This window comes from Sarcophilus harrisii, chromosome 1 (assembly GCF_902635505.1).
Source record: "Sarcophilus harrisii chromosome 1, mSarHar1.11, whole genome shotgun sequence".
In the NCBI taxonomy this organism is placed as follows: domain Eukaryota; kingdom Metazoa; phylum Chordata; class Mammalia; order Dasyuromorphia; family Dasyuridae; genus Sarcophilus; species Sarcophilus harrisii.
The window spans coordinates 338,361,611-338,383,987 of NC_045426.1; the positions used below are offsets into that span (position 1 = coordinate 338,361,611).

The 22,377-nt window shown below is 33.4% G+C and overlaps 1 protein-coding gene across 5 annotated transcripts in view; it reads right to left on the reverse strand.

Annotated features, from left to right (window-relative positions):
- The window catches only part of PDPK1 (3-phosphoinositide dependent protein kinase 1), a 110,957-nt gene that overhangs the window by 32,315 nt on the left and 56,265 nt on the right, over positions 1 to 22,377 (reverse strand). For all 5 annotated transcript variants that reach the window (XM_031945667.1, XM_031945665.1, XM_031945668.1 and 2 more), the window contains 7 exons: positions 21,065 to 21,209; positions 18,968 to 19,065; positions 15,144 to 15,219; positions 12,437 to 12,505; positions 11,557 to 11,653; positions 8,970 to 9,143; positions 2,661 to 2,878 (listed from right to left, as the gene is read on the reverse strand). In XM_031945667.1, the coding sequence (XP_031801527.1) occupies positions 2,661 to 2,878; positions 8,970 to 9,143; positions 11,557 to 11,653; positions 12,437 to 12,505; positions 15,144 to 15,219; positions 18,968 to 19,065; positions 21,065 to 21,209 (877 nt within the window). The remainder of the gene's footprint in view (positions 1 to 2,660; positions 2,879 to 8,969; positions 9,144 to 11,556; positions 11,654 to 12,436; positions 12,506 to 15,143; positions 15,220 to 18,967; positions 19,066 to 21,064; positions 21,210 to 22,377) is intronic.

The following is a 22,377-nucleotide window of genomic DNA, read 5'->3' on the forward strand; positions in this document are numbered from 1 at the left end:
TAGAAGAACAAAGGAAGAATTATCACAATACCTAGCATGTGGTATTTAACAAATGTTGATGTGGGAGTTTATTCACCATAAAAACATGGGAGAAAAGACATACAAATAATACTGTAACATAAGATAATTGGGAAACCAGAATGTATTAAAAACAATACAGAATGGTAAGGTCTCTGTGAAAGATATGGCACCTGAGGTAACATTGAATGATGACTTGAAATTAGACAGGTATAACAGGGGTAAGGACATATTTGAACTCTTGACTTCAGAGTTGGGATTCTATCCGTTGCTCCACCTAGCTGCTCCTTTTTCCCCCTTTTTTATGATCTCTTTGAGATACAAATCTAGTAGTGCTATTGCTGGAACAAAGGGTATGCACAGCTCTATAGCTCTTTGGATATAGTTTCAAATTGTTCTCCAGAATAGTTCAAATATGACCTCAGACACTTAACACTTCCTAGCTGTGATCCTGCCCAAGTCATTTAACCCCAATTGCCTCAGCCTTGCCCCAAAAAATGGAGAGGGGAGGAAAGAACCCACATGTACAAAAATATTTATGGCAGCTCTTTTTATGGTGGCAAAGAATTAAAAATTGAGAGGATGTCCATCAACTGGAGAATGACTGAACAAGTTGTGAGATATGAATACAATGGAATACTATTATTTAAGAACAAAATGATAAGCAGACAGATTTCATAAAAATCTGTAAAGACTTATTATATAAACGGATGCTGAGTAAAGTGAGCAGAACCAGGATAACATTGTATATGATAGTAGTAATGCTACAAAATCATCAAATTTGATAAAACAGCATAATTTTCACTCTTTTTTGCTTTCATGACTTTTCCCTTTTTTTATATATAAGTTAGAATTTACATGTAATTGTAAAAATAAAATACTATTAAATGAGGAAAAATATATAAATAAATTTTTAAAAAATAACTTTTCTTAAATTGTTTCCTAAAAACAACTTCTATTCAAGTACAGAGTGAAAGATGACGCCTCACCCAAAATATGAAGCCCCAATATATATATTCCTAATGAGCAGTTATTCATCTTCTTCTTGAAAACCTTCAATGACAAGGAATTCACAACCTACCAAAATTTCCTATTATATTTTCAAACAAACCTCTATAATACATTCTTCACACCAAAGCCAAAATATTACCATCACAGTGTCACTCTTGGCAGATCACCATAGTCTACTGAATAAAGTATAAATTCCTGAGCCTAACATAACAAGTTCTCCATAATCTAGTTTCAATCTAACTATTGAGTTAAATCTCACATGACTTCCCCTGTCCTCAGGCAGTATGCATTACAGTCAAATTAGAGTACTCTTTAACCTTCTTTGTTTCATTTCAGTTCCTTTGCTTGCACACCCTCACACCCAAGCCCATAACAACAAACTTCTCACCCTTAGACACCAATCTTAACTAGTAAAGTCCTCTTTCTTCAGGGCCCAAAACACAACACACCAACTTCACAAAATCTTCCCTGAACAACCTTCCACACTCTCCCACTTCCCTGCAAAAAAGTGGTTTCTCTCACCTTAATTTTCACACAGAATTTCAGGGGCCTCTCCTATATACACTTAGATCACTCTGAATTATTTGTGCAGTCTGCATTGTCTGTGTTGTCTCCCAATAAGACTACAAATGACTGAGGACAAAGCCTGTATTATATTTATATCTGTCTTCCCATGGAATAATACAGAGAATTTCACCTAATAGTTTTAAAATGCTTAAATTGTTTAAAAATTTCCACAGTAAGGATATTATTAATAAATCATGACCTAATCCCACCACAAACTTAAGAAACTTAACTGCACTATCATCATTCAGAAATCATCATTGTGAGGCTCCACACTTTTACTTCTATGAAATATAAAGCCTGCATATCATTATTATAGCACTAATTTCAAGCATAGAAGGATTGTTCTTATGAATTAATTTCCCCTCATGTCATATTTTCATGGAACCATTGTGGTGGCACAGTTCCCTTTTGATGTCCTGACCTAATTTCCCTAATTATCCTATTTAGTGACTGCCTCAGATTATAACCTTTCCCTCTTAATGTTTGATGAGATAAAGATCTACCTCAGTTGCTCTGCCCCACAACCCCAGACTATAATCATTCCCTCTTAAATGGTTGATGAGATAAAGGTTTTATATCTTTAAGTTATAATAATTCCTTCTTAATGTTTGACAGGATAAAGGTTTATCTATTTTAGATGTCATTAGAATATCAGTAACCTCTCCAGGACCTCCCTCCACTGTGTCATCCTAGGTGCCTCCCCCTATCAGGTTATCCCCATCCAGGTACCTCCCCCATTATGTCATTGTTCTTGTTATCCTATAAAAAAGCTTGCTCTCTGCTATTTAGGGCTGGATTTTTTGAGATGATAGTCTGGACCAGCCCTGGGACCAAGATGGCATTTGGTCCCAGTTTATCTCGCCATTTAATAAACTATTAAATTGATCTCTAACCTCTGTCTTGCTCAGTTTCTCATCATTACACCATTAAGACATTGGGCTATTATATTTATAGCCATGAAAAGCATCATTCAACAAGTCATTTTTAAAGAAAATAAATCATTTCTAAAAACTTCTGGGAACATCCAAACAACTTACATCTTAAGATGTTTTAAGAGTTCTTACCATGGGTTTCCACTGGCCTGCTTCTCCAATAATAATTTCTTCTCATCCTCAGAAAACTGTAAGTCCAGCTCAAAAGAATTATTGTCCAGATCATGAATGTATTGGTCAATATTGCTGCCTGATCTCTGGGGCAGACTAGTCTCCGAAGCAGATAATGAATGTGAAGAAGTCGAAGATGAAACTTGCATGCAGCCAAATTGGCTTAGAAGATTGTCATACTACAGGGGAGAAAACGGGAAAGTCATTATGAATTTCTACTGGTTTACACTAAACTATTCATATGTCCCACATTTAAAAAACTGCACAAACATTAAATCTTCTCATAAATTATAATGTGCTTACTTAAAAAAATTTTGTATCAAATATAAAATAGAAAATTAGTATATAGTCTTAGAAATGAAAAAATTCATGAGGTCACACTGAAGATCCATATATATGTATACAGAGATGGACCAAAAAACAAAATCGGATTTTGATTCCAGTTTTTCTGATTTTGTTGTTCAATCATTTCAACTGCATTCTTCATGATCCCACTGGAGGTTTTCTTATAAAAAATACTGGGAATGCTATGGCATTTCCTTCTCCAGCTCATTTTACAGATGAGGATCAAGGCAAACAGGATTACATCTAAGAACATAGAGCTAAAGTTAATAAAGTCAACCTTCCTTATTCCAAGCCTCACACTCCAAGTGTTGTAAGTAACAGTCAAGTGATGGCTCAGTTATCATAAAAACTTTGCTTACTTGAATGTAACATTGGCTATATGTGGGAAGACAGCCCTTTGGCTTGTCCTCTTTTCCTGCTCAGAAGGATGAAACAATATTCATACTATCAGATACAGTTAGTATATGTGGCAAAAGGAAAACGGCAGTGAATCTAAAGTCAGAGGGCACAAGTCTGAATTTTTGTTGTACTGCCTCTTACCTGTAGGACCCTGACTAAAATCACAATCTCTCTGAGGCTCTTCCGCAAAAATGACAAGAGTAAATAACTTCTGGAATGTCTTCAAATTCTAAAATCCTAAAGTCCCAGAATTCAAATATACATGGTATAAAAGACCAGCTTCCAAAAACAAAAAAAAAACTAAAAGGATTCTCTCTTGTGCTCGCCAGCTAACTGAACGGGTATTTAATACACAACTGCTTTCTTCACTAAAGCTAGACAAGAACTGCACTGTTCAACACAGAAGAAATTGGCTAGCAAAACTAGCATGAGATGGAAAAGGTGTATGTTTCTGAACAAACATAGAATAGAGAGAGAATTCTTTCTCTAGGTAATGTCATCTACTCAAGATTTGATTTTAAATCTGAGCAACTAGTAACAAACAAGTTAATAACAGTTCATATTTCTAAAGTGCTGTAAGATCTGTAAAGTGTTTTATTCATTAACAACTCTGTGAAGTAGTATAAGCATTAGTATCCCCATTTCATAGCTAAGGAAAAAAGTTATTATCTTGCCTGATAGAAATATATTTCTTTTTCCTATAGCTTGCATATGCCCAGCCCACCCAACCCACCTCACTCCCACACTGCAATCACCAGAATTGTAACACAATTAATGTGAACAGAACCAAAATTACACTTGCTAAAAGATAGTTACGGATATCTTGAGATAATAATCTGATTGGAACTTAGTACAAGAGTGATTCCACTCATTCCATAGAGCAAACTGGGCAAGATTTGCTCCATTTTTAGATAAACTGAATATTGACTAAAAATATTGCATTTAAAAAATTCTTTAAATTAAAATTTAAAATGTCTTGTATTTAGAATCAACATGGTGAACCTAAGGACTAAATTAGAATTAAAAAACTTAAGATTCATTCTTGTCTATAAATTTCAGTCTTACTACTACCAATATGACTGAGATAATATCCTGATATACTTGCTCCTTTTTAGCCTCCATTCTGTTACCTGTAAGATGAGAAAAAAATCCTTTATTTGTTCCAGAAAAGATTTCTAATGTTATATATTTAATTTGCCATAAATACCATGCCATAACACAATGTACAAGATGTTAGCTAAATAAATAATAGAAAGCCTAAAGGTTATGGACCTAGGTTTAATAAAAGCAAAAAATATTAACCCCCCCCAAAAAAAAAGTCCAGAAATTATGCTCCCGTTTAATAGAACAAAATGCAATAATACAACTCCAATAATCCAGCTACATTTTAATCTCACTAGATCTGATAAATTCTTGCTGAAGGATTTCCATTCATTGACAGTGTTCATTATTATTAATGATAATAATAATAGGAGCTAACATTTATATCGCACCTACTATGTGTCAGGAATTGTGCTAAACACTTTACAATTATTAGGTCATTTGCTCTTCACTGCAAAGTAAATACTATTATTATTCCCATTTTGCAGATGAGGAAATTGAGGCAAAGTGAGGATAAGTGATGAAGATATAACAGCTAATAAGTGTGAGAGACTAGATCTGAACTTAGGATTTCTGGTCTTTAGGTACATGCTAATAATTGTGTCATCTTGCTATGGTTCTCTTGCCCTTCAAGGCTCTCATTCTTCTAAGAGTGGTCTTTAGGTCTAGTCCATTATCTATAAATTTAGTGCTGTTCTACAGATAAAGAAACATTTACAGGAAAGCATCAATTCAAAGGAACGAAAACACCCACCTTCACATAGTTTAACTTTATTTGATATTCATGGTAGCATGTTTATGAAATCTCTTCAAAATGCCCTTATCTACTCTATGTCCTCCTTTACTTCACTTATATTCCAACTTTTACTCTCCTTGTTGGCTTTAAAAAATACTTAGCTTCTATTGTTCTTCATCATTTTGTACTTTACCTACAGCAACTTATAACAAGAGTGTCACCCACAAGCATACTAAACTTGTAACACACTTCATAACACAACACAGATTTTTATCTGTAAAATCTTAATTTCTGTGCTCCCCCCATCATCAGAACAGCCTCAATAAACAGGAATTAAGTATTTACTATGTGCTAGTAAATATTTACAATGTACTAGGCATGTTGGCTAATCAATGAAAATACAAAAAAAAAAAAGGCCAAAAATGTGGTCCCTACCCTCAAAAAGCTCATATTCTAAAGAAAGAAACATCATATAAACAAATCTAAACAGTACACATAGTATCTGACCCAAAAGGTAAGGCTCTATCAGTAAGCGAACCAGGATAGGTCCACCTTAAGAGTCTAGAATATCAGCCTTGAACAAAGCCGGGAAGCAAAAGTGAGAAAGGAGATAATTTCAGGCAAAGTAGACAGCCAAGAAAAACAGAACAGAATCAGAAAATAGTATGATGTGTGAAGAACAGCAGAGAGGCCAGTATTTCTGAATTGTAAGTGAAGGGCAATAAAGTAGAAATTCAGAAAGAAGATTAGAAGCTTAGTTGCGTCTTTTCAGAGGCAACAGGGAACAAATAAAATTCACCAAATTCAGTGAAATGTTCGAACCTGGGCTAATTTAGGAAGATCACTTTAGTAGCAGAGTGGAGCAGAAAAGATCTGAAGAAAAAAGAACAATAAGAAGGCTACCCCAATTTTCCAAGCATGACATGATAAGAATTTACATTGAGTCAGCAGATATTTAAGTGGAGAGAAGGGGACAAATATAACCCAAAAAAACTGTATTTTTCTTCTCTCCCTATATTTACCAAAGTTGTGCTTCACCTACTTATTCATTCATTTCTTCTTAAGGGATCCAGACATTGTTAGATCACTGCTAATTTCTCTCCATGTCCACAACTTCTAATAAAGCACAGTAAGGATAGTCCCATCAACTCAAACAATGCCTCCCATATTAAAGAAAGTAGGAACGGAAAACATATAATTCCTTAAGAGGACACAGAGTCGTGGGGATAGAGACATTCAAGTACCCTGGATTCTGAACTATTGACGAAATCCCTATCTCAAGACTGCTATCACCTTAAGCTCTCCTTTTCTGACTCGGTCTTATAGGTTTTGGCATCCTAAACTTGGTTCCAACCTAATCTGATTTGCTCACTTGGATTCCCAGACAAACTCTGCCCCCCTTCTTTCAAAAGAAGGGAATTAACAACCTTCATAATTGTATCCACAATTTGGTTTTCCGCCGCCCTAATGAAATCCTGAGGCAAACAAGGAAAGCCACTGAAGGGGAATTAGTTCAAACTTATAGTCCCATCCTCTGTGGAGACTGTGGGTCCCTCCCCCTTGCTGTATCTAGTCAGAAATTCAAATTATGTTAAACCCTTATGGTTAAATTTCTCCTATAAATCTACCTATGGTTCATGCCATCTTTGCTAAACTCCTTTTGGGTAAAGCCTGACAGGCCTCTACCTCATAGTGTCTTTCTCCTCCTCCCTCCTCTCCCATGTCTCATGGTATCTTTCTCCCTCTTGTAACTTCCAAAAAAAAATTTTTTTTTTAAAAGCTTTTTATTTTTCAAAACATATGCATGGATAATTCTTCAACAATAATCCTTGCAAAATCTTGTGTTCCAATTTTCCCCCTTCTTCTCCCACCCATTCCCCCTAGATTGCAAGCAGTCCAATGTATGTAAAACATGGTAGAAACATATGAACTAACTAACTCTTTTAAGGGTGCTAAATCCTTTTTAGGATTTAGCCCCTCAGTCAAAGGTATACTCCAACCTCATGATGTATTTTCTTTCTCCTGGTTGTGAGTTCCACGAGGGAACTTGTCTTTTCCATTATTAATTGTTAAAACCCTTTTCCTTGCTAACTATATGCTCTCCCAATTCTATTTCATATTTACTATTCCTAGTATCTATTGTATCTCTTCATTTTGTCTGTAACCTCATCTCCTAAATAAACCTACCTTTTGCCAAAGAGAATAGCCACTGTGAATTCTTCACATGACCAAACCTCAACATTTGGTGCTGAACCCCAAATATATCACTGCCACATTAAATCCCAGTTCTTTTTTTCTTTTTATAAACTCTGTATTATAATCAGTCCCAGGAAGCTTACTGCTCAACTGTTCTATTTCAAAGGTGAGTCTTCTCTTTCCAAAGAGACCATAAAGTTCTAGAAGACAAAAGTTATATTTTATGCTCAAGTTACATTTCTCTTCCCAGCTATACTGGGAACAAAGTAGATGTTGAAAAGTATTTACAGTTGTTCAGTAGTGATTTCCAAAAGAGAGAAGTAGGATTTTTAAAAATACATTTTAGTGGTGCAGAAGATAGAGCACCAGCCCTGAAGTCAGGAGGACCTGAGTTCAAATCTGTTCTCAGACACTTAAATATTTCCTAGCTGTATGACCCTGGGAAAGTCACTTACCCCCAATTGCCTCAAAAAAAAAAAAAAAAAAAAGATAAAAATACATTTTGCAATTTACAAATGTTTAAGGAAAGAAAGACAGACAATAGGAATTTGCTATTTTACATCAAGGATCAACTGTCCTCAATTCCTTGACTTTTAGGACAGCTAGGTGGCAAAGTAAATAAAGTACTAGGCCTGGAATCAAGATGATTTAAGTTCAAATCCAGACTCAGATACTTACTAGCTCTGAGACCTTGGGCAAATCACTTTTGCCTTAGTTCGCCCATGTTTAAAATGAGTTAAAGAAAGGAAATGGTCAAGAAAAGTCTAAAAAGGGTCATGAAGAGCTGGAAATACTGAAAAGGAATAGGATAAATGCCTTGGGGAAAACTGCCCTTCCTATAATACTTTTGCATGCTAAAGATTATTAATTCTATTTAATGTTACTCTATAAAAGAAACCAACATCTAAAAGTAAGTGATATTATGCCCCTATTTCCTCTTGTCCAAGATAAGCTAAATGAGGACCAAAATGGAATAGTACTTAAGTCTAGAAACTGAAAAGAAAAAAAATTAAAGAGTAGATCAAACTTTCTGTGTCTTTGCTTGCTTATTGCCTTCTGCTGCCTTAAAGTTAGATTGGCCTCATGCCACCATATAACCACTATACAGTCCTATTCTATTTCCTCACTATGACATGGGAATAGCTTCTTGAAGAATATATGAACGAAATTTAAACAGTGGCATGTCCTACTAAGCTGGGAAGGAATCAACTGATAACTAAATGTAGGATGTCCATCAAATTATTCGGGGGTAATCTACAGCAATTCATGAAACTATCTACTAAGGTATGGAGGGGCTTTGACCTAAGCCAGAGATTTAAGGAGTACATTCATCAAATATTTTTTTAAAGCAGTGGAATGCCACCATGATAGCATTAAGTCACTGAAACTAGTAACTAGATATTTTCAACCAAACAAATCACAAGAACAAATAACTTTTTTTCTTTTAAAATTCTCAAATTGTAAAGTAGGCCAATACAGATACACTGACATACATTTCCATAGCAGTCTTCATCATCTTCAGACATAGCAGGTAAGTATGCTGTCAGCTTTGGGGGCGTCTGATGATGTAGATCCTCCCATGTTATAGATTCAAAGAATGAGTGATCTTTAAGGGGTCCATACCCATCCATTTCTTCACAGCCTAATCGCTTTGTGGAATCTAAAACCTTAAAAAAAAAATCCCCAGTCAGAAATCAATCAAGGAGCAATGACTAAGTACCCACTATAAGCTTATGTGCTTAGCACTGAAAAGGTAATTTTTGTCAATTCATCTAAAGACATATGGATAACAACATAACATAACTCTATCCTAATCAGTAAGTTAGGACTACATATTGTTTCTGTAAAATTTCTTTTGCCTACATTCTTTCATCCCTTACTACTAATATTTTCTTCTTACAATTGGGAATGACTTACACAGCACAAAAAAGAGCATTAGTAAATACACATATTACAATAATTTCTTAAATAAAATTGACCTGTAAATAAAGGAGGCTTTCATATTTCATAGCAAAATAAAAGATTTAGCATAATCTATTTATAAACTTACTGAAATTTCCCTCATTTATTTCCTAAGAGCAATTTTAGCTCAGTCTCACACAATTATAATTTTGTCCAAAGGATTTAGTGAAATCACTCAGATTGGGTAAGTTAGTTACACCCATTCCCTAGGGAAAGCTATATGAAAACACAATAAGAGTCTGATGTGTTCGATAGTCTCCCAATTCTATTACACGTTTTTTATAATCAGTCACCAGTCTAGTCCTTAAATTCTAAAACAAATCTGATCATAAATTTCCTGATTTGGAAGGCTTTCTAACTCAAAAATAATGAAGTCACCAGACAGGTCAGTTGTTAAAGTTCTAACAAACAATTTCTTAGGCTTTAAAACATTTTTATAGATTTTATGTTAACCTTTAAAAATCTTTCCAAAAAATACCCAAAAAATTCAGTCAGCATACTTATTGTGAGAAAAATGTTAGTATAACAGAAAGAATCCAAGAGCAGGAGTCAGAAAACTTGGGTTCAAGTCCAAGCACCAAAATTTACTAGGTTCTTTGACCCTAGCCAAGGGATTTTACCCCTCTAAGCCTCGGTTTCTATAGCTGTAAAATGGGGATAATACTTATAATAGATACTTCTCAAAGTTGTGGGGAAAGCACTTTGTCAAAAGTCAGACACTACTATATAAATGTCATTTAAATGTGTCCATATCTATCTTGATAGCCACAATTGCACCAGAATCAAAAAACTTCAAACACTACTGAGTCAAAATAACAGTACAGAAAATCTGGTTTGACACAGATCAAAGAGGACTATGGGCATTGTTTCTTAATATTATCTACTTCCTGATTCAGCATACAGATAGGCACCAAACCTACCTTTTACTAGAACAATTTTCTTCTCCTTGCATTCTATAATCTAGTCCAAAAAGACTCAGCCCCCAAAATGCCAATAACAAAGTCTATGCCACTACAATACCCTACCTACATGGGCAAAAATAGTTTTAAGAGCTGTTTCTCATTTCAAAGATACCCCTCCTCCTCCTCCTCTCCCCCCACTTCCTCCCTCCCCCCCCCAAGCAATTCTGTAATGCTTGCCATTATTTGAAACATCATAAAATGCTGTTTAGAGCTAATTCTGTGTTGCTAAAGATGGAAAAATTCAGATCCATGACTGGTGTGATTCATGGCACATGCACACACACACACACACACTATAAAAACCTTCACTTTAAGTCACCTCATCGTGCATAGCAAATTCCTAACTATGTTGAATACAGTAAAGAAGGCCCAACAAAGGCAAAAAACCACCCACATGTAACACTGTTAAGAACTGTAACATTAATCAAAAGTTCTAACACGGTCTACAAGAACTCTAAAAGAGGCTTCACAGAAAATCACTAGCTCCTAACCAACATTGTATGCCATACATCCAAGCATGAAAATCCCAAAAGTTGAAACAGTTGAGTTTTTTTGCCAATAGACAATCTTTTAACCAATCAAGTAATGGCTGTGAACTTCTCCTTGGTTTAAACCTAAATCCTAAATAAAAGTCTTATTGAACAAGCATAGGTGACACATTTGGCACTTTGGAGACTTAGACAGACCCATTAAAGAGTACTGAAGGTAAAACAATGTTCTCTCACTAGTTTCAGTAATAAAAAAAATTCTGCAATTAGAACTTGAAATTGTAGAAATTAGAACTGTAATAGGCTGTAATTCTAGCTAACAATTAGCAATTTACATTCATATAGAACTTCCACCCATAAAATACATCTGTGAAGTTAATACTGAGTATCATTCTTATTTTACAAGTAAGTAAATTGAGGCTCAAAGAGGTAAAAAAATTTATTTGTGGTAATTTGGCTAATAAATGGCAAAATCAAAATTTCAGGAAAATTCAAAGTTGGTCCACCATAGCCATCATGAAAATCTTTGCTAATTCATAGAACATATGTTTTATTAACTATACTCCAAGTTAAAAGAGATTTTATGAAGTTGTTAAAGCTTCATCAACATAGCTGAAAAGGGAATTCTTACCAATGCTGTAACATAATAAAACGAGAAAAATACTTACTAAAAGTTTTTCCACAAGATCTTTTGCCTTAGGAAAGAATTTTTCTGGAAAGTCATATTCCAATTTAATTATCTTCTGAAATATAAGATATTCATTTCTGGCAAAACAAAAGCAAAATGATTTACCCCAGAATCAAGCAAATAAGCATTAATCCTAACTTTGTTGTTTTGTTTTTTAACTATCATATATACCAGTTACCTTCAAATCAAAAAAAGTTGTAAGCAGCTTTTGTAATCAGTTTGGAAGGTAAAGATTTCAATAAATAACTTGCTTAATCCATGTTATTGCCCATTCCATTCCCCGAAAAAGGGGAGGTTTCCAAATGATCAAAGGGAACATTCTTATAGCTGCCATGTATGTGGCTAAGAATGTTGATCTCCCTAAACAAATAATGAATTGTTGTAAAAAAATTTGAAGGTAATCTAAACCAATCTAAAGCCTCTTCTATAACATACTTAACCAGCTGTCATTTACCTTGAAGACCTCTCCATTGACAGGGAAAATACTTTCCAATAAAGAAACCCATTCCATTTTGGAACAAGTCTATTAAAATTTTTTTCTTTATTACAAGCACAAATCTGTCTTCCTAGAATTCCAACATATTGGCCCAACTTGTATCCCCAGAGCCTTCCTCCAGTCACTTCCTTATTCAAATGGCTATTCCCTTGATCCTTTGACAAAAATAATCTCTCTCAATCTCAAATAATCTGGTAATTTTAAAACTCTTTATTCCAGATTTTAAAAGAAGATATTAAATATTTAGTAGTCTGTACTTAGCTGCTAAAATTCGTTTTATTATAAGAATATTGTTGGGAAAAATAAATAAAAAACAATGAGATCTTTAAACGAAATACTTAAGAAATTTAAATTTTTTTCTTACCCTGCTCTAAATGGTGGTAATCCTGCTACAAGTTGATATATTATACATCCGAGAGCCCAGAGGTCTGAACTTTAAAATAGGGAAAAAAAGAAAACAAGATCATATTTGAAAATTAAAGTAACAAAACATATTTAATTTATCAAATGGTAAATTCTGTTAAGCAAATAAATACAAAGTACAGTATCTGATAAACCTAAAGACCCTGGTTACTGCAATAAATCTAGAAATCAACTTGATAGTGTTTGTTACAAACAAACACTGACATTACATATGAAGCTAAATAGCAAATGGATATATGACTTAGATATAAAAGAGGAAAGCTATCATAAACATGTCAAAGGAATAAGGAAGAAATTATCTTTTAGAGAAGAAGAATAGAAAATCTGACTTTTAAACAAAAAAATCAAGAGAAGGATATGAAGGTAACATGAAAAGAATAATTATAAGGGACTCAATAAAGCTAAATTGTTTACATTCCTGTAAGGAAGATGACACATGTAAAAAGCTGCTGTTTATCATCCCCATTTTATAGTTGAGGAAAATGAAGAAAACATGGGTTGAATGGCTTGCCCACAGTCATACAGACAATTAAGTTTTCATATTTAAAGTCAGGTTTTCCCGATTCTAGACCCAGTGACTCTAGTCATTGTACTGTTTCGCTGCCTAACATAAAACTAATTTTTATTAGAATGAAATTTCTACAACTTTCCTTCAGTAGCTTACCTACTATTTTAACCCAAATTAACTTTATCCATATATTAACAATGAAACTTAACTCTACCTCATGTTAACAGCCAACCACCAAGTTATATATATGAGCAATCTCTTCGCCCAAAATCAAATTTAAGCCTTAGAACACAAAATAATGATTTCTAACCACTGGGTTAAAACAATCATTCAGGTGATAGAAAGATATAGATAGATAAAAGATAAAATGAAAACAAACTATATTGAATTAGAAATCCTTGTAACACATGATAAAAGTGGTTTAAAAACTTTTGACTCAATTTAACACTTTCCCTAATCCCTCTCAATTATCATCTGATCTGATGTTCTTATGCAACCACTATATCTTAATTTATGTGTAACTATGGTTTATGCCCTCAGCTAAATTGTGAAGATATACCATGAAGATACAAACTGTTTCTTGTTTCATCTTTTATCCCCTAAAATGGATTTTGCATAGAAGAAACTTAATAAATGCCAAATGAAAGAATGAAAGTTGTTTGATGAATGAATATAAAACTAAGATTTTTAAAAATTTGAAAACTGACTATAAGGTTAACAAGGAAATTAATCTACATTCCATCTAAGACAGGAGTGGCTGTTAAGGAGGAAAAATGCATAATCAGAGAGACAGGGTTTCGATGATCTTAATTATATCTAATTTAAAAGGTTTTGCATAAATAAATCAATACAGCTAGACTACGGGAAAATATTAGCATTAAATACTTCAGGATTTGTGATTTCATCAATATAGATCAGGGGTCTTCAAACTTTTTAAATAGAGGGCCAGTTCACTGGCCCTCAATCACTGTCACTGAAAAATTCATCACCTTACAATTAATTTGAATATCCTCTCTCAAATTTGGCTAGGGTGATTTTTGAATCATGGTTCAAGCTAATTTTCAAATAGATACAAAAAAAGAAATCTAGATAATATTTAAAGAAGATCTAAACTTTTGCCAGGAATTAGTAATATAAAGAGCATTTTTTTTTTCAGCCTAGCCACACATTCTATCTATAATTCTGATAGGAATATTTGCTTCACCATTATTCTTATAATGACCAACATTTATAAAGTGCTTCAGAGTCTCAAAGTCATAAGAATGTTGTTTGGTATGTACTACAAGTAATATTTCCATTTTAACAAGTGAGAAAACTGAGATGTTAAGGGATTTTCCCATAGCCATATAGTCCATGGAAGAACTGACTTAATGACAGATTGCTGAGTTCCTTTACTTTTCTTTGTTCCAATATATTAAGAAAAGGGGATGAATTATGATCCTAATAATGATATAAAGTCCCTATGTCCCACAACAATAAGGATTACTGGAACAGGAAAGACTAAGGTACTCTCTTCACTGGACAACATTGAAAATTCTTAAAAACTTTAAAAAATTATCTAGAATTCATCAAACATTTATAAAGCTCAGCATTAGGGGAGAAACAAAAATAAATAGGCTAAGATCACTGTTCTTAATAACAACAATTAGCGTAAATAATACTTGAAACCTAGAGAGAAAAATACACACATACACCACACAAATATACTGATCAACCAATACTCCTATTTATTTATTAATATATTAATATTATTAATATAATATATTAATTACATATTATGTATATTTATTATTAAGTACATTTTACAGAGGGGAAAACAAAGGCTCAAAGAGCTTATGCAACTAATAATAACCACATAAATATTGGAAGTGGATATCTGAATCTAAGTCTAACTCAATATTGTAGAAAGAGATTAAGTATACAATATGTTAAAGAGTAACTATAAGTGTGCAAGTGGTAAATGAAGCATTATGAAATCATATGAAGGGAGAAAAAAAAATAACTTCCAGTTGAGAGATCAGAAAGATTTATAGAAAAGGAAGTACTTAAGAAGAGTTTTTCAGTATGAGTAGTCTGTCAATGAGAAATGTTAATTTCTTAAAATATACACAGTTAAAGCTTAACAAGGACAAATGATTACCTTTTACATGCTGATTTTTCTGTAAGCAGCTCTGGAGAAACATATTGTGCTGTTCCTACAAATGAATTAGCCCTGGCTGATAAGGAGGGGGAAAAAGGGAAAAAGAAAAAAAAAATTACCTTTAGAGACATCAAAACAATCTATTCAAATATATTTCATATTTCAGGTGATCTAGATCATACCTTTGATCTTACCATCAACCAAAAGTATTCGATGACCAAAAATTCTAGAACTTATTTATCCAGCTTTTAAACCTACTATTTCATCACTCCTTATGTCTTACTCCTCTCAACCTGTTCTCCATCTTCAATATGAGCTCCAGTTCCTGCACTCCTCAGGACTTTCCCAGGCATTCATTTCTTTCTGACTTCACTTTCCCCTCCTTTGTCAATCTTTTCCGTAGTTAATTAGATTAACCTGACATTGTCCTCTAATATAAAATCCTTTGTCTCCTTATATCACTGTTGTTCACAATTTACCAAACCCCAATTCCAAATCAAATTATTCTCACTATTTGCATTATTCACAGCTAGTATGCTGAAGTAAGTCATACCACACAACTCTGCTGATTCACTGACTGACAACTTGACTGAATGGGTCCACTACAAATTTGTCTTAACTAATCTCAATAGGAGCATCATCATAGCAAGACAATCCTATTACTCCTACCTGATTCATTCTTATTCCACTGCCCACAGTTATTGTTCCAAAATGTCTCTTCTAAAATCTCAAATCACCTAGCCCTCCCACTGTCCTCTCAGAAGACTTTGGCCTACACTTTGCTAAGGTGGAGTAGGGATAGAAATGGGAAGGTGGGGGAAAGGGAGAAGCTGAGAGAACCCAAAAACCATTCTCCATTTCAAAACCTCTTAGCATCATATCCCATTCTCTCTTTTAGTCAGTGAAAGGGTAGCTCTTACCAATGCTAAACCCTCTAATTTTAGCTTTTATCCCACTCCCCTAATCTCTTTCAGCAGACTGCCACTGCCACTACAATCTATCTTTCTCTTTTTAATCTTCAATCTTTCCCTATCTACTGGCTCATTCTCAGTCACCAACAAATATATACAGGTCTCCTCCATCCTACAAATCATTTACTTGGCCCTACCACCCCTTATCATCTTCTCTATCTCCCCTCCTATTAATAGCCAACTTTCTAACAAAAGTTGAATGAACTCTTCCTCTCTTCTCACTCTCCTCTCAAACCTTTAAATCTGACTTTCAGCCAATCTTATCATGAACTGAATTTATTTTTCTTTCTCTAGTTACGAGTGATCTCTTAATTGCAAGAATAATAAGCTTTCCTAGATCTTCATATCCTCCTCAACTTCTCTTGAATATCTGACATTATTTACTATACCCTGAATACTCTCTCCTCTCTGGGATTTTGTAAAAATATGTCTCATTTCTGCTCTACCTACTGGTCTGTTCTCTCCTTCATGTGTGGCAATACCATATAAACTGGGATCACTAATTGTTGGTTTACTGCAAAGCTCTGCTCTGAACCCTGTTCTTTTCCCTTTCTATATTCTCTCAGTGAAATACATAAGCTTTCTTCAGTTCCATTTTCATCACTACACAAATGACTCCCAGATTTGGATATACATACAAATACAGATTTGGATATATATATATATCTCCTAGGCTCCTGTCTGGCATCATCAAATATCTATTGGACCTTCCCAAATGGATTACTTCACAGGCATCTCAATCAGAACACTTAAAACTGAACTCCTTTCCTCCCTAAACCCATCCCTTATCCTAAATTTCCTATGTGTTTAAGTATATAGTATCCTTATAGTCACATACGTTTACAACCTCAAAATCACCACTGAATCTTCACTCTCCCTTAGCCCATGTATAGCCAATAATTTGCCAAGCCTTAACTGATTCTTCTTCCATAATCTTTCTTATCCACTCCTTTATCAAGCACTAGAGCCATTACTGTAGTTCAAGCACTTCCCAACTTTTTTCCTTTACTATGTCCTGAGCCTCCTAATTAGTCTTACCTCAAGTCATCCCTCCCAATCTATCCTCCAAACAGCTGCCAAATTAATATGTGTAAAGCATAGTTCTGTCGATATTGTTTCCCTGTCCAATAAACTTTATTGATTCCCTCTTGCTTCTAAAACCAAATGCAACTCCTCAATTTAGCCTTTAAAGCCTTTCATAACCTGGTCCCAATCTACCTTGACAGCCTTATTTTACTTTTTATCCTCCATTCCCTTTCACTCCCATAAACTCTTTATCTCCTTTTTGCAGTACGACCCTCCTTCATGTCCTCCTCTAGTTTCTTTCAAAACTCATCTCAAACACCTCTTTCTACATGAGGTTTTTCTGGAACTGCTCAGATGTTCCTGCCCCACTGAAAAAAAATTACCTTCTATTTATACATTTTTCTATATGAGGGAAATGATGCATCATTTTACAAGAAACTGTCAAACTCATAATCTATTGTCCTTTACTATGTATCCTTACAATATGAACACTGGATATTTCTTATACAGATCTTGCACAAAAATCTAATAGGTATGTTCTAAAGCTTAATAGTACATATTGTCTTCTAGAAAAATTCTCAAAAAAACTGTTAAATGCTCAATAATCTAAATGCCCAATAATCTGACTCAATTTCAAGAAACTTATTAGCATTATTAAACAGACTAAAATAATTTCATGTTCATAGAAGTCTGCCACATCAAGGTAATCAATCTCTTTAGTTATTGAAGTAATATTCATTCTAAACTGATTTCTATTCTTTCAATTCAATTCAAAAGCATTTAATAAACATTGTTTTGTATAAGATCATGAACTAGATTCTGAAAGTACAAAGATAAAATAATCCTAATGCCAACTATGCTGCAAAGTTGTGCTATGTACTTGGGGAGCAAAAGATAAAATAAAACATAGTCCTTGACCTCAAGGAACACAGAAACTTTAAAATACATCTTATACCCAAGAATTCCCTAGATTTCTCTCAATATGCTTATTTGACACTCATTCTCCCAAAATGTCCCATTTTAAATTAAATCAACACAAATATGCATAGTATAAAGCATAATTATAATTTCATAACCTCAACACTTTGTGGCCCTTTCTCTGATAGTACTCAAACATTGCAACTGGGAAGACCTGAATTCAAATCCAACCTTAAACATCTACTAGCTGTGTAATTCTGAGCGAATTACTTAAGTCTTTGTCTCAGTTTTTTCATCTGTAGAATGAAAACAACAATAGCACCTATCTCCCATGGTTTTTGTGGGGTTCAAATAGGTAATATTTGTAAAGCACTCTGCAAACCTAAAATACTACAAAAATGTTAATTGATGTTTTTATTGATAGGATACCCTAAGAACATGCTATAAAATTATTATTAAAATTCACCGCTAAGCCCTGGAAGTAATGAACTATATAAGCAAATTACTTACTTCAATTTTTTTATGTATAAAAAAAGGAATGAACTAAAACATTTTCAGATCCATGCAGCTCTGGTAATTTGTTTGCAACAAAAGATACGGTTGCATGTTACCTCTTGTTGACTTTCTGGAGACTCATAAGAGATTGGATGATATCTGACTATTGAAGCCCACTAAAACTTTTGTGCATATTTATATTCTTGATACTTTTAAATTACAAAAACTCTATAATTAGTATTAAAATTATATGCATTTACCAAGGATTTACTTTGCAAATAAGTTATTCAATTACCAAATAATTCAATACAAAACAAACCTATAATTCTGATTTATATCATTCAACAACTTTCGAATATAGCTTCTACTACATAAAACTGAATTCAGTCTTATCAGAAAAGAATACTCGCATACCTTGTTTACTATCTGGAGATAATACTTTTGCTGTTCCAAAATCTGTAATCTGAATGTGCATATCTTCATTTAATAAAATGTTCTCTGGTTTAAGGTCCCTGAAAAAGCATATTTTCACATTTCAGCAAAAATATTTAAAGGAGTTACATTTTAACATGCACTAAATATTAAATATTAATGAAGAAAAAAATTAAAAATATAACAACCCTTAATGATGCCTTAGAGGCAAATAGATCTATTTCATCTAAAAAGTTACATTGTTACAAATGGATTGTCACAATGGCACAGAAATCTGAAAAATATAATTCACAACTCAGATACAGATCTCAGTATAAGAGATATTAATTTTGGTTTCCATGATTTTAAACTGAGAAGTCTTCCTCACTCTGAAATCACATTTGGACAGATTTCTAAGATGAAACTATCAGAAAATATATGAAGTAATATCAGAAGCCCATTTCCCCACAAAGGAAAAGAAGACAGGCATAAACAATCCATGTTCAATACTATTAGTCATAAAACAGAGGCTACAAAACCATTAGGATGCCCAAGATAAACTTAAAACTCTTCATATTTGTATCTTATTATAACTGGAGGTGCTTTAAAGTCAATGTTGCTTCTAGCTATTTCAGGATAGTCTGATGAAATGTGATCTTAAGAACTGTCAACTAACAAATTCTCAAAGTCCATGCTCTCATTCTCACTCCTCAATAAAAGTCATCTGTCCTTGGCTTACCAAGTTTAAACAAGCAAACTTCCCTGAAATTCTATCTACTGAAACAAACCTTTTCAAGCTACAATATAAAAAATTACAACTAAGCTAACATAACCTTCATCTCCATTAAGAATTCCATTCCAACGCTTTATCATGGCATGAAAATAAGCCTGAATTGAAAAAATTTCAAGTATGGGTTCAGAAACAAATTATATACTCTGTCATTCAAGGACCAAGCCTACCTAATTCAAAGGGGCTCATTATTAGAAAATTGTAGCCACCAGGCAACAATGTGGCGATATTATGTCTTCACAGCCACTCAAAGACCATCAACCACAGCACAGAGTGATTACAATCTGCATTAGTAGAGGGAGAACCCACACAAAGATCATGGATTTTTAAAGTTAAAATCAGTAATATAGCCATATACTTTTAAATAAATCAACTGAAGAGGTCAACAAAAATTTAGAAAGCCACCTTCCAGCTTTCATTTACCAGCATAAATGCTAAAGAGAAATGTTAGAACAACACTGTCCACTTAGCAGACTACCTAGTGGTTTCCCCTACTTCCTTATCAATACTCTTTATCAAATGTTGGTTGTAATACTGTATAGTAAAATGTGAAAAAATTTCTCACTCCACTTCACAATCTTTAAGACTGTTTTCTCTTAACAATAAACCATGAAAATCTAAAACAAACATTCTTCTTTAATTTTTTTTATCTAGTCTCAGTTGGTGTTAAAATCTAGAACTAAAAATGAATCTACATTTTAAATTTTTAAATAAATTTTTCACTTAATTTAGGAAACAAAATATCACCATTAAGATGATTTCTTATTCTGCACGCTAAAAGCAAATAGGTAACATATGTGCATAGCTACACAAATGTTTATTAAATGTGACATACAAATACATGAAACAACATCAAAATAAATTTCATGTGTGACCATTCCATAGTCCGATATTCACTACTTTTCAAGAAAACACTAGTTGGGTTTTTTTTTTAATTGCCAATGCAAAGAAGACTGCAGAGAGCATACTGAGCTTATTTAAGAGATTATTTTAAGATTTTTAGGTCAGGGTCTAAATGTATTCTGCTATACAAAAAACTGTCATTCTTTAGAGCTTATTCAGGCAAATTTACACCTGCACAAAATAACATTAAGTTCTTAAAAATGCCTAATTTATTATCATGGGACAACATATATACAGGGGGGGAAATTTTGATTTCAAATTTAACTGAGGTAAGGTTTTATGAAAGCCAAAGAGATTTTCATATTTTTACAGCCCAAACTTTTGAGATTACCTTTGAAATTTGTAAAAACAACTATTCTTTATCAATAAATAAATCTAAAAATATTTAAAGATATATAGTAAATTACCTGTGAATAATTCCCTTTCCATGCAAATATTCTAAAGCAGACACAATTTCAGCAGTATAAAATCTGGTGCAAGTCTCATCAAAAGAACCAATCTTTCGAATATATTTAAGTAGCTCTCCATTTTTGGCATAACTAAGGCCAAAATCTGAAGATACAGTTAAGGATCAACATTTAAAAGCTTAAAAAACAATTAAAAACCTTAACAGGCACACAGGAAATACTTTATAACTAAATGAAAACTGAAAATGACAATGGCCAAATAACAGAGCGCAAAATTTTTTCATCTAACATCAAAAGTTAGAGAAAGCCTGAAAAGAATGTGAAAACTGAATCTCTTACAGAATAATGTGACCAAATGATTAAAAAATATTAAAGAATCTTCAGATTGGAATCAAATTTAAAGGTCATTCAGTCCAACCTTCCTTGAGCAGGAATCCTACCCAACACTAACCCTGACAACTGGTCAGTCAGCCTCTCTCAAGATCTAGGGTTACAGGGTTCCATTACCTACTGAAATGATTCTAAACCACTTTCACACTCATATCATTTCTGAGAAAAGAAATTAGACCCACGTTCTCATAATGCAAACACTGTTTCTTACGTTTGGCAATAATCCTGGTAGGGTGAGGTGTGGTGAACAGAGCAAGGTACTGCAAGATCCAAAGTCTAGCCCTTGTTTTGCTACAAATTTGATGTGTGACTTCAACATTCCCATCCTAGCCCTCAGTTCCTTCTTCTATCAAACAAGGAAATTGTATTAGATTATTTCTAAGGATTTTTTTCTTCTAGCTTTAATAGATAAGATTAATTGATCTTCTTAAGTCATTTTTCAGGTTACTAAGCAAATCATGATTTCTTATACAAAAAGGTAAAGAAGAGATTATTTAGCAAAAGTTTTAAAAAAAACAGCAAATCCATAAACCCAGTACTTCTAGCTCCAATTACAATATATGTAACTTTTGAAAGGAAATGAAAAAAAAAACAATAGTCTTTTCAGAAATATGTGCAGTATATGCTTGTATAGCTCCCCAAAAAGCACTGTTCAATATTTAAGGTATTAACATTCTAATGACTCAGCAATAAACTTTTAATTGTGCAAAAGGGAATTTTTATTGGCTGAGGTCTTATTTTCCACAATAGCATTAATTTCACACAATTAATATATCCTCCACAAGAACATTTTTTTAAATTTTCTCATCCCCTGAATACACTGCCTTGAATACAGTAGGCACCTAATAGCTTATAGATAAAAATTCATTTTTATCTCCATTTATAAACATACAAAAAAATTTCCCTCACTCACAAAGTATTTT